The 11,758-nt window shown below is 58.5% G+C and overlaps 1 protein-coding gene across 1 annotated transcript; it reads left to right on the top strand.

The window, feature by feature from the left end:
* The first annotated feature begins 2,713 nt into the window (after window positions 1–2,713).
* GPR35 (G protein-coupled receptor 35) lies at window positions 2,714–8,434 on the top strand. The gene is made up of 2 exons (XM_011929573.1): window positions 2,714–3,032; window positions 7,125–8,434. The coding sequence occupies exon 2, from the start codon at window positions 7,129–7,131 to the stop codon at window positions 8,056–8,058; it is 930 nt and encodes a 309-aa protein (XP_011784963.1). The 5' UTR covers window positions 2,714–3,032; window positions 7,125–7,128; the 3' UTR covers window positions 8,059–8,434.
* Window positions 8,435–11,758: the final 3,324 nt, after the last annotated feature.

Raw genomic sequence — 11,758 nt, 5'->3', positions numbered from 1 at the left:
ATGTGCCTCGTTGGTCTCAAGGTGGAGCTGAACGTAAACGACTTTTCTCTGGCTCTCCCAGGCTCCTGCTTCCCTGATATCCCCTCACACACTTCCCTTCAAAGCAGAGCTGTCCAATCTTTTGGCTTCCCTGGGCCACATTGGAAGAGGAAGAATTGCCTTGGGCCAAACGTAAAATACACTAACACTGACGGTAGCTGATGAGCAAAACAAGGTCTGTGCGTAAATCTCATAACGTTTTTAAGACAGTTTACAAATTTGTGTTGGGCCACATTCAAAGCCCGCAGCCCGAGGGTTGGACAAGCTTGCTGCAGAGGCTCCTTTAGATAGGGCTGCAGGGGTGGCGTCTGGCAGCTGTAGCTGGGGAAGGAGGAGGAAGGGCAGGAAAGAATCCTGTTCAGAGCTCCTCCTGTCACACATACAGCCCAGCAGGGTGAAGTGGGAGGGGCTGGTGCTGCTGCAGGGGGCTAACCTTGGGGGTGAGGGAGCTGCCCAGAAGCAGAGGTGGGGGATGGAGGACCCTGGGCGGTGCCCCTGTGCCCACAGCAGGACCCTGGCTCTCCTCCACAGAGGCCCAGGTGGTCTGAGGTTGCCCAGCCAGGAGAGAACAGGCCTGGTCTGGAATGGAAACCTGCCTTCGTTGCTCTCGAACCTGGGGACTCCAGGGGGCCTTGACGAAGGACCTGGGCAGCAGCAGAGGACCCCACGCAACTGCTTGAGCCAGGCGCTGATGATGACTGATCACCTGCTGTGTCCCAGGCACGCGCCGGCCCCACGGCAGGAGTCGCTGTGGGTGACGGTTGTCGAGCTTCACAGAGGCCGGGCTCTGTGCCAGGGCCCTGACAGGGCAGGAGGCAGATGGAGTCCCACAAGCATGAACCCAGTGCGCAGAAAGGGTTACTTAAAAAATAAGTTCTGTGATAAAATCAAACAGGGTGAAGTGCTAGAAACAGGTGGTGAGGGTGTAGCTTTGGGGAGAGAGGGGCCCTGGGGGTGAGCGGGAGCCAAGAGAGAAACAGCACACTGGAGGGGCCCCAGGCAAAGCCTGCCTGAGTGGAAGGGAGCAGAGCATGAGGGCCCAGGCTCCAGGCTGGGTGGGACTGCCCTGAAGTGCCCTCATGCCCTGCGGAGATAGCCAAGGGGCAGATGGAGAGAGGTGGGGGGTGGGCTAGGGACAGCATTTCCTGTACACAGGTGGAACCTGGTGGTGAGGGGCCCTTCCCAGAGACAGTTGGAGTCTCTAAATGTCCAGTTTCTTCCCCAAGTCCACACAGCCCACAAGAATCCGCTGGGTCCACGTGGCCCTGCCCAGAGGGGCTTCCCTTCCAGTGTGTGAGGAGCACAGACGCCAGGCCACGTCAGGGAGGCCAGGCCTGGTGGGATCAGGGTGCCCCAGGCCACTGCTGGGGAGGGATGTGGAGTTCGTGGCTGGCCCGGTGGTGGGAGGGTGGGGGTGCTCTGCAGGGTCCTGGCTCTGGTGGGCTGGGCAGGCCTGCTTGGGGCACCATCCAGCCGTTTAGCCTCTGATCTGCCAGAAGTGGAAGGAGCACCCCGGGAGACGCCCCGCCCTGCACCTCCAGTCCCTGCTTGACGGCGGCTGGGCTTGGACTGAGCAGGTGCCGTGCCTTCTGCTGACCCCAGAGGCCAGATCCTGTGGCCAGAGTGAGGCATGGGAGTTGAGATCGGGCAGATGAAAACCCAAATCTGAGCCTCCTGTGGGGGGAGGAGGCCCCTCTCCACTGAACATCATGGCCCATGGGGACTGGGCAGGGAACCCGAGGGCCCACACTGGGGACTGGGTCTGGAGGGACAGCTGGGGAAGCAGGAGGAAGGGCAGGAAGGACAGCAGGAGGAAGCAGGAAGGAATGGAAAGGAGCCGGGCCTGGGATGACAGCAGAGAAGGACCAAGGCCCAGGCAGGGCTTCCTCAGGTGCCTCTGGGTAGAGACCCCTGGTCTGGCTCAGGAGGCCCAGGCACTGGTCTCAGACCTGCCACCACCTGTGTGATGCTGGGCCAAGCGTTCCCCTTCCTTGGGCCTCAGTTTCCACCACTGTAAAGTGGGGAGGGGTGAAACTGAAGCTCTCCCCAGCCTATCGCAGTCATTGAGGAGAGAGAGGCTGTGGTCAGGGGCTGTGGGGCCCACGCTGAGGAGACAAGGCCGGTGCTCTCAGAGTGGATGGGGCCCAGGAAGGGGGTGGTGTGCACCATGGGGGAGCAGCCTGGGCCTATGGGCTCCCCAACCATGAGCTCAGAAGGAAGTTGTGTGCCGAGGAGGTAGGGCCAGAGAGAATATTCTAGACCAGACAGGGGTGGTCTGGATAGGCTTCTGAGGGGGTGGGTTTGGAGGAGGGGCAGGTGGCCGAGTAGGGGGGAAGCAGGGGAGGAGCCCGCCTGCCTGTGTGTGCCTCTCACCCGTGTGCATTGGCGTGTGCATGTGTGTGCGCGTGTGTGCCGGTGTGTGTGTGTGTGTGTGTGTGTGTATTGGAAGATGCCCACGGAGCGTGTCTGCATGAACTAGGATGAGCGTGCATGCTGCACCCTGTCAGGGGACTGGGCATGAGGCTCTGGGGAGGGTGGGCTGACCGCACACCCTGGGAGGGCCGGGCCCTGAGAAGCTTTCCGAGATGACAGGGCAGAAGTGGGCTGGGGAGGAGGAAGGCTCTGTGGGCGGGACTGGAGTACCTCTGGTTTTGCTGTCTGTCATGCTGTTTCCAGAACAAATGTGTGCTCTCAGCAAGGATGCTGGTTCTTCAGTGGTGTCAGCATAGGCTGCCGGCACCCCACTTCCCTCCCAGAAATCCCCCACGCCTTCTAGCTGGTGCAGGAGCAGAGGGGATCTCCCGTTACCCCTGCCCTGCTGCCGTCAGTTGGCCACCCACCCCGCCACCCTAAGGAGGGGCAGAGTCAGGGACCAGCCCCGAGGGGGTGGCTCACCCCAGCTTCACTTCCCCCAGCCCTCCTCAGGCAGCCACTGTGCAGGCTTTGGCAGCGGGGGTCACACACTCCACCCGGGAGGCCAAAGCTGCCTGCAGGTCAGTGCCGCCCACTGCCCTAGGGGCCTCCCAGTGGGGCAGGGGCGTGATGGGGGGTCTCAGAGCGGGGTGAGGCTGTGATGGGGTCTCAGGTGGGGTGAGGATGTGATGGGGTCTCAGGTGGGGTGAGGATGTGATGGGGGGTCTCAGCGGGGTGAGGATGTGATGGGGTCTCAGGTGGGGTGAGGCTGTGATAGGGTCTCAGGGCGGGGTGAGGATGTGATGGGGAGTCTCAGCGGGGTGAAGCTGTGTTGCGGTCTCAGGTGGGCTCGGGCTGTTGGGGGTCTCAGGTGTGGCTGAGGCTGATGAAGGCTCAGAGCCTGTGTGTGGGTAGCAGCTTGTTGGAGTGTGGGATGTGACATCTAAAAACAAGAATAAATACCCCCGTGCTGTGGCCCTCAGGTGAACAGCTGCTTTTGTGAACTTGTGTCACTCGCAGCCCCATCCTGGGTCTGGGGTGTGCTGTGTGGGGTCCAGATACAGTGGGGTGTACTGTGTGGGATCCAGGCCGAGTGGGGTGTGCTGTGTGGGATCCAGGCCGAGTGGGGTGTGCTGTGTGGGGTCTAGGCCCAGTGGGGTGTGCTGTGTGGGGTCTAGGCCCAGTGGGGTGTGCTGTGTGGGGTCCAGGCCCAGTAGGGTGTGCTGTGTGGGGCCCAGGCCCAGAGGGTCACAGGTACGGGGCACTCTTTGGTGCCTGGGCCACAGGGATCTGCACCCCCACTCCGTGCCCTCACGTCTTCAGCAATGGTTGGGGCCTGTGCTCCCAATCCCAGGCCAGCCAGGTACTCGGGGGTCTGGGTGGGTCCCTGGTCCAGACAGTGGGAAGGGCTGGCGAGGGGCTCCAGTGTGGCTGGGATGCCTGTCTACGGCCAGGTTTCTCTCCTGGATTGCTCAGTGCAGAACCAAAGGGCACTTTTCTGCTTTTGTGTGCAGAAGCCGAGGCTGACCTTGTCATCAGAAGGGGAAGCGGGGCCTCCTATGCGTGCTGCTGGCTCCTATCTCCACAGCCTCCTGGGCAGGAAGTGGAAAGGCCCTATCCCCATGGTCCCCGGCAGCAGGAGCTCCCTGAGGCTGATGGTGTTGGTGTCTGTTGAGGAAGACCAGGCCTGAGGATCTGAGGCAGGAGGCCAGCTGCGGTCCGCAGCCTGGACGGATTCCTGTGCGGGGCTAGGGCAGTAGGTAGGCATCTGTGCTGGCCATGTTAGCTCCCGGGGCCCCATGCCGTCGGGGCTAAAACCTGGGCCTTGATTTCCTGAACTTTTTTGGGAGGCACCCCAGGGGCAAGACAAGGACCCATGAACAGGGCACTTCTTCAAAGCCTATGTACACCTTGAAACTCTTGCAACATTTGCATTTTTCTCCCTAATAGTCCAGTGTTTGTTTTATTATAAACAGGAAAATTTAAATTTTTTTTTTTTTTTATACTTTAAGTTCTAGGGTACATGTGCATAGCGTGCAGGTTTGTTACATATGTATACTTGTGCCATGTTGGTGTGCTGCACCCATCAACTCGTCAGCACCCATCAATTCATCATTTATATCAGGTATAACTCCCCAATGCAATCCCTCCCCCTGCCCCCCTCCCCGGAAAATTTAAATATTGTAGTTAGACTTTTTTTCTTCTTCTTACAGACAAGGTTTCACTCTGTCTCCTGAGGCTGGAGTGCAGTGGTACCAGCGTAGCTCACTGCAGCCTCGACCTCCTGGGCTCAAGTGATCTTCCTGCCTCAGCCTCCCGAGTAGCTGGAACTACAGGCACACGTCACCAGTCCAGCTAATTATTATTATTATTATTATTATTTATTTTTTTTTTGGTAGAGACGGGGTGTCCCTATGATACCCAGGTTGTTCTTAAACGTCTGGCCTCAAGTGATCCTCCTGTCTCAGTCTCCCAAAGTGTTAGGATTACAGGCGTGAGCCACTGTGCCTGGCCTGCAGTTAAACATTCCCCCACAGCCACACTGTGGCTAGTAGGCAAGTTACAGCCCTGGGTATGTGTGACCTGACAGCCCCTTGGCAGCCGTGGGGAGGGATCTGGGAAGCTGGGGCAACGGGAAGGGGCCCAGGCCCACGAGCTCTGGCGTCCTCACCTCCCGCCGCCAGGCAGGGTTCCAGGCAGCGAAGGAATCGCCCTCTAGCCATGCAGGCCCCTCCCCTCGCCAGGTCTGCACCCCACCCAAGGCTGGTCCTGGACTTTTGGTGGATTTGAGAGCTCAGGTGGGGAGAGTAGGAGGTCAGTCGCACGGAGCCCTCCCCAACGCGCAGCGCCTGCCCAGCTCAGGTACCTCTGAGGTGTAGATTCTGAGCAGGTTCTGGAATCTCCTGGTCCCCAGCGGGGGCTGCGGCAGGAGCACAGGACCGACAGGAAGGGAAGATCCCAGCGGTTGGTTCCAGTGGGTTCTGAGGATATCCTCGGAGCCTGGCCTTGCTCAAGGTTCCTACAAAGACCCCTGGAACCGGGGCAAGGTGTTGCTCATGAATCAGAGAGAAAGCAAGCAGGACCCTCAAGAAGGGAGGAGAGACCCTCGGGGGGCGCGTGGCGCTTTGCACTCGGGGGAAGGGCAAGCAGGACCCTCAAGAAGGGAGGAGAGACCCTCAGGCGCGCAGCACTTTGCACTCAGGGGAGGGGCTCCTGAAACTTGGAAGTCAGCAAATGTCCGCCGTACTTCACTGGAGCTGGGAACTAAGGAGACAGAAGGAAGTCAGAGGGCAGGATGTTTCTGTTTTTGGCTGAAACCTGTGCCCTGTGTCCCTCACGGACTGGGGACCTGGAGTTCCCGGGGGCCACCGTGGGGGAAAGGCATCCCCAGCAGCTGCTGTCACGGGGTTTGGGCGCTCTCCCCTCTCCTGATTTGGGGGAACTTGGGTGCTCCTCTAGGCAGAGGGAGGAGCAAGGCCGTTCGCTGTGGACTGAGTCCTTCCCACCTTCATACCAGCCCAGCAGGAAGCCACTGAGGGATGCCCCACAGGACAGCCTGGTGGTAGGGAGAGTCTTCTCCCACCCCCACCCCTCCAGGCTCTTCCCGGACCCACTGAGGAGCCCGGGCAGTGGGACGTGTGGCTGTGAGTCCCGGACTCTGGGTGCTCGCCAGCAGCTCCGTCTCACACCTGCCTGCGTGCAACACCAGCACCCCTTATGATGAGGGAACAAGTTTGCCCAGCTGCAGGGGTGGCCGAGCCAGGATGATGCCAGCCCATGTCCTGGACACCAAACTCTGCCCAAGTCCATCCGGGGCTGATCTCAGCCTTCCTGGGCTATGTTGTGGAGGGTGCTGGGGACAGTGAGAGGCTGGCATGGACAGTGGAGGGGTGGCTTTGTGAGTGGTCCTGATAGTGATTGAGAGGAGGATACTCAGTTCCACCCCTGGGCGGCCCCTGAGCAGCACAGCCAGGGCCTGGAGGGGCAGGGCTGCCCTCATGGGCTCTGACCCCTGAGAGCTCAAAGGGTAGACCCCATATCCCAAATGTGGGACTGGAATGGGGACTCAGGCTGATCCAGGCAGGACCTCCAGAGCTCAGGACTGGGTGGTGAGCTCCCAGGGAGGGAGGGGCAGGCCAGAGTCCCAGCTGTCCTGGACTCTGCTGTGGAGAAGGGCCAATGCAGGTGTGGAGTCAAATGCGGGTACCTCCTGTAGCCAGGTCCCGGGAGGGGTGGAGGGGCCACCCTGGGCTTTGTCCGGGAGCCTGGTCTTCCCATCCTTAGACTGACAGGTGCTGCTGCCTCTGAACTCTCCCTGCTGAGAGCTGTGTGCTGGGTGAGGCTGGCGGCCCTTTGGGTTCCCTGTCCAGGATTTGCGCTCTGGAGGGTAGGGCTTGCTGGGTTGGGGACTGGAGGGGGACGTGGAGCTCCTTCTGCCTCCCTTCCTGCCCCATGACAGCAGGCAGGTCCCAGGAGAGAAGGGCTCAGGAGATAGGAAGAGGATCCGTCCAGGGGTTAGACCTCGAGGGTGACTTGGAGTTCTTTACGGCATCCATGCTTTCTTTGAGGAGTTTTGTGTTTGTGGATGTGAGGCCGAGGTGGGTGGAGTGGAGGCAGTGCCTCGCTCCTCCCGCTCGCCCTCTGCTAACCTCCAGCTCCCTCTGCAACCCCAGGACCATGAACGGCACCTACAACACCTGTGGCTCCAGTGACCTCACCTGGCCCCCGATGATCAAGCTGGGCTTCTACACCTACTTGGGCATCCTGCTGGTGCTGGGCCTGCTGCTCAACAGCCTGGCGCTCTGGGTGTTCTGCTGCCGCATGCGGCAGTGGACAGAGACCCGCATCTACATGACCAACCTGGCGGTGGCCGACCTCTGCCTGCTGTGTGCCTTGCCCTTCGTGCTGCACTCCCTGCAGGACACCTCAGACACGCCACTGTGCCAGCTCTCCCAGGGCATCTACCTGACCAACAGGTACATGAGCATCAGCCTGGTCACAGCCATTGCCGTGGACCGCTACGTGGCCGTGCGGCACCCACTGCGTGCCCGTGGGCTGCGGTCCCCCAGGCAGGCTGCGGCCGTGTGCGCGGTCCTTTGGGTGCTGGTCGTCGGCTCCCTGGTGGCTCGCTGGTTCCTGGGGATGCAGGAGGGTGGCTTCTGCTTCAGGAGTACCCGGCACAATTTCAACTCCATGGCCTTCCCGCTGCTGGGATTCTACCTGCCACTGGCTGTGGTGGTCTTCTGCTCCCTGAAGGTGGTGACTGCTCTGGCCCAGAGGCCACCCACTGATGTGGGGCAGGCAGAGGCCAGCCACAGGGCTGCCCGTATGGTCTGGGCCAACCTCGTAGTGTTTGTGGTCTGTTTCCTGCCCCTGCACGTGGGGTTGACGGTGCGCCTCGCTGTGGGCTGGAATGCCTGTGCCCTCCTGGAGATGCTCCGTCGTACCATCTTCATAACCAGCAAGCTCTCAGATGCCAACTGCTGCCTGGATGCCATCTGCTACTACTACATGGCCAAGGAGTTCCAGGAGGCATCTGCATTGGCTATGGCTCCCAGTGCCAAGGCCCATAAAAGCCAGGCCTCTCTGTGTGTGACCCTCGCCTAGGAGGCATGCAGTGGGCGCTGTGGGCCAGGTCTTGGGGGCTCTGGGAGGTGCTGCTTGTCAGGGGAAGGTGGGACCAGCAGCAAGGAGCCCGGGATCAACCCTGAACTCACTGTGCGCTCTCTTGGAGCCTTGGGTGGGCAGGGATGGCCCAGGTACCTGCTCTCTTGGGAAGAGAGAGGGACAGGGACAAGGGCAAGAGGACTGAGACCAGAGCAAGGCCAATGTCAGAGACCCCCGGGTTGGGGCCTCACACTTGCCACCCCCAGAACCAGCTCACCGGGCCAAAGTGAGTTCCTGCTGGCTAGGGTGCAGCCTTGAGGACACCTGCCGCCACCCCTCGGGGCTGGAATAAAACTCCCCACCCAGAGTCAGTCCTGGTGGGGCCCTCTGTGTTGCCCACTCATGTGATGGGAGGCAGGGAAGGAGTGCGTGGCTCAGAGGGCCAGCGGACATCTTCCAGGGACCCTTTGGGGCTCTTCACTTTGAGGCCCCTTGGACCCTTTGACCCCTTCCCACCCCCACCATCTGAAGCGTGAGCAGGAGCTGTTGGAAGCTCCTGGCAGGACTGCACTAGAGGCCCCCAGCCCAGGTTTCCTTGCTCAAGACAGGGCTGGGAGTGGCTGATCTCCATGTAGGAGCTGCACAGCAATGCAAGGAGGGGGGACCAAGGTCAAGCAGGTGAGGGTGGGTTGGGGTGGGTGGCAGTGAAGGGGTGGCCAGGATCTGCTGGGGACCCAGCCCTCTTCTCCTTCCTTCAGGGAAAGGCTGGAAACCATGTCTGGCAGGGGTAGGGCTTGGGTGCCCACCCAGGTAAAGGCGGGATGTCCTGCTGGTTTCTGACTTTCCTGTACTTCTGCATGGAGGGCATCTCGAACCCCAAGCTGGATGGACGGGGCACTCCAGAGACCTCCTGCGGGTGTGGGCCAGCACGGCCGGGGCTCAAACCCCATCCTGTCATTCCCATATTGCAAGTCCACCGGCACCGCCCCACCCTGTTCCATGTTCCACAGGACTGGAGAGAGATGGCAGTCATGTTGTGGCAGGGACATGGCACAAGCATGCAGCTGATGGTATCTCACAGGACCCCAGGCTCTGGAGAGCCCATACCCAGGAGAGCCCCATAAGGGCCCCGTGCCTAAAAGGGTGCATCCCAGGTGGGCCCATGCTCAGAAGGGTCCATGTCTAGGAGGGTTCTGTGCCCAGGAAGGTCCATGCCCAGTAGGGTCCGTGAGCAGGAGGGTCCCACTGCCAGGAGGGTCCTGTGCCCAGGAGGGTTCTATGCTCAAAAGGGTCCCATGTCCAGGAGGGTTCATATCCAAGGGTGTCCATACCTAGTGGGGGGTCTATGTCCAGGAGGGTCCCATGCCAGGGAGGGTCCATGCTCAGGAGGGTTTATGCCCAGGAGAGTTTATGTCCAGTAGGGCCCCATGCCCAGGAGGATCACGTGCACAGAGGGCCCTGTGCCCAGGAGGATACATGTCCAGGAGGTTCCATGCCCAGGAGGCTCCATGTCAAGAAAGATTCATGCCTAGGAGCATTCGTGTCCAGGAGTGTCCCTGCCTAGGAAGGTCTATGATGAGAAGGGCCCATGTCAAGGAGGGTTCATGCCAGGAAGGTCCAGCCCAGGAGGGCCCATGTCCAGGAGGGGTCCATGCTGAGGCAGGTCCATGCCCAGGAGGGTTCTTGTCCCAAAAGGTCCATGCCTAGGAGGGTCCACACACAACAGAGCCCTGTGTCCAGGAAGGACCATGTCCAGTAAGGGCCATGCCCATGAGAGCCTCATGCCTCATGCCGAGGAAGGCCCATGCCCAGGAGGGTCCATGCCCAGGCCAGTTCATGCCTAGGAAGGTTTATGCCCAGGAGGGTTCTGTGCCTAAAAGTGTCCATGCCCAGAAAGGTCCATGTCCAGAAGAGTCCATACCCAGGAGGGCTGATATGGTTGTGTCCCCACCCAAATCTCATCTTGAATTGTAATCCCCATAATAACCACAGTCCCCACGTGTCAAGGGAGAGACCAGGTGGAGGCAGTTGGATCATGGGAGCTGTTTCCCACATGCTGTTCTCCTGATAATGAGTGAGTTCTCATGAGATCTGATGATTTTATAAGGGGCTCTTCCCCCTTCACTTGGCACTTCTCCTTCCTGCTGTCTTGTGAAGAAAGTTCCTTGCTTCCCCTTCAACTTCTGCTATGATTGTAAGTTTCCTGAGGTATCCCTAGCCATGCTGAACTGTGAGTCAATTAAACCTCTTTCCTTTAAAATTACCCAGTCTTGGGCAGTTCTTTGTAACAGTATGAAAACAATGAAAACAGACGAATGCAGCAAATTGGTACCACAGAGAGTGGGGTGCTGCTGTAAAGATACCCAAAAATGTGGAAGCAACTTTGGAACTGGGTAATAGTCAGAGGTTGGAACAGTTTGGAGGGCTGAGAAGACAGAAAGATATGGGAAAGTATGGAACTTCCTAGAGACTTGTTGAATGGCTTTGATCAAAATGCTGATAGGGATATGAACAATGAATTCCAGGATGAAGTGGTGTCAGATGGAGATGAGGAATTTGCTGGAAACTGGAATAAAGGTGATTCTTGCTATGCTTTAGCAAAGAGATTGGCAGCATTTTGCCCCTGCCTTAGAGATCTGTGGAACTTTGAATGTGAGAGAGATGATTTACGGTATCTGGCAGAAGAAATTTCTAAGCATCAAAGCATTTGAGAGTGCTCTTAAAAGCATTCAGTTTTATGCATTCACAAAGAGATGATTTGGAATTGGAACTCACATTTAAAAGGGAAGCAGAGCATAAAAGTTTAGAAAATGCACATCCTGACTATGGGATAGAAAAGAAAAACCCATTTTCTGAGGAGAAATTCAAGCCAGCTGCAGAAATTTGCATAAGTAACTAGGAGCCACATGTTAATAGCATAGACAACGAGGGAAATGTCTCCACGGCATGTCAGAAGTCTTCACAGCAACCCCACCCATCACAGGCCTGGAGGCTTAGGAGGAAAAACTGGTTTTGTGGGTGGGGCCCAGGGCCTTGCTGCTTTGTGCAGTCTCGGGACTTGGTGCTCCACATGCCAGCAGTGGTTAAAAGGGGCCAATGTACAGCTTAGACCTTTGCTTCAGAAGGTGCAAGCCCCAAGCCTTGGTGGCTTACATGTGGTATTGGGCCTGCAGATACACAGACGTTTGCGGCACTGGTGGAACCCTCATGTAGAACCTCTGCTAGGGCAGTGTAGAAGTGATATGTGGGGTTGGAGCCCCCACACACAGTCCCCACTGGGGCACTGCCTGCTGCTTGTGGAACTGTGAGAGGAAGGCCACCATCCTCCAGACCCCAGAATGGTAGATCCACTGATGACTTGAACCATGCACCCGGAAAAGCCACAGACACTCAACACCAGCCTGTGAAGGCAGTTGGAAGGGATGCTGTACCCTGTGAAACAACAAAGGTGGAGCTGCCCAAGGTCATGGGAGCCCACCTCTTGCATGAGCCTGACTTCGATGTGAGACATGGAGTCAAAAGAGATCATTTTGGAGCTTTAAGTTTTGACTGCCCACCTGGATTTCAGACTTGCATAGGGCCTGTGGCCCCTTCATTTTGGCCAATTTATCCCATTTGGAGTGGGTATATCTACCCAATGCCTGTACCGCCACTGTATCTAGGATGTAACTAACTTGCTTTTGATTTTACAGATTTATAG

The sequence above is a fragment of the Colobus angolensis genome, unplaced genomic scaffold (genome assembly GCF_000951035.1).
Source record: "Colobus angolensis palliatus isolate OR3802 unplaced genomic scaffold, Cang.pa_1.0 Scaffold82, whole genome shotgun sequence".
NCBI lineage: Eukaryota > Metazoa > Chordata > Mammalia > Primates > Cercopithecidae > Colobus > Colobus angolensis.
Note: the sequence above shows the minus strand (reverse complement) of the source record. Positions and strands in the feature narration are given on the sequence as shown.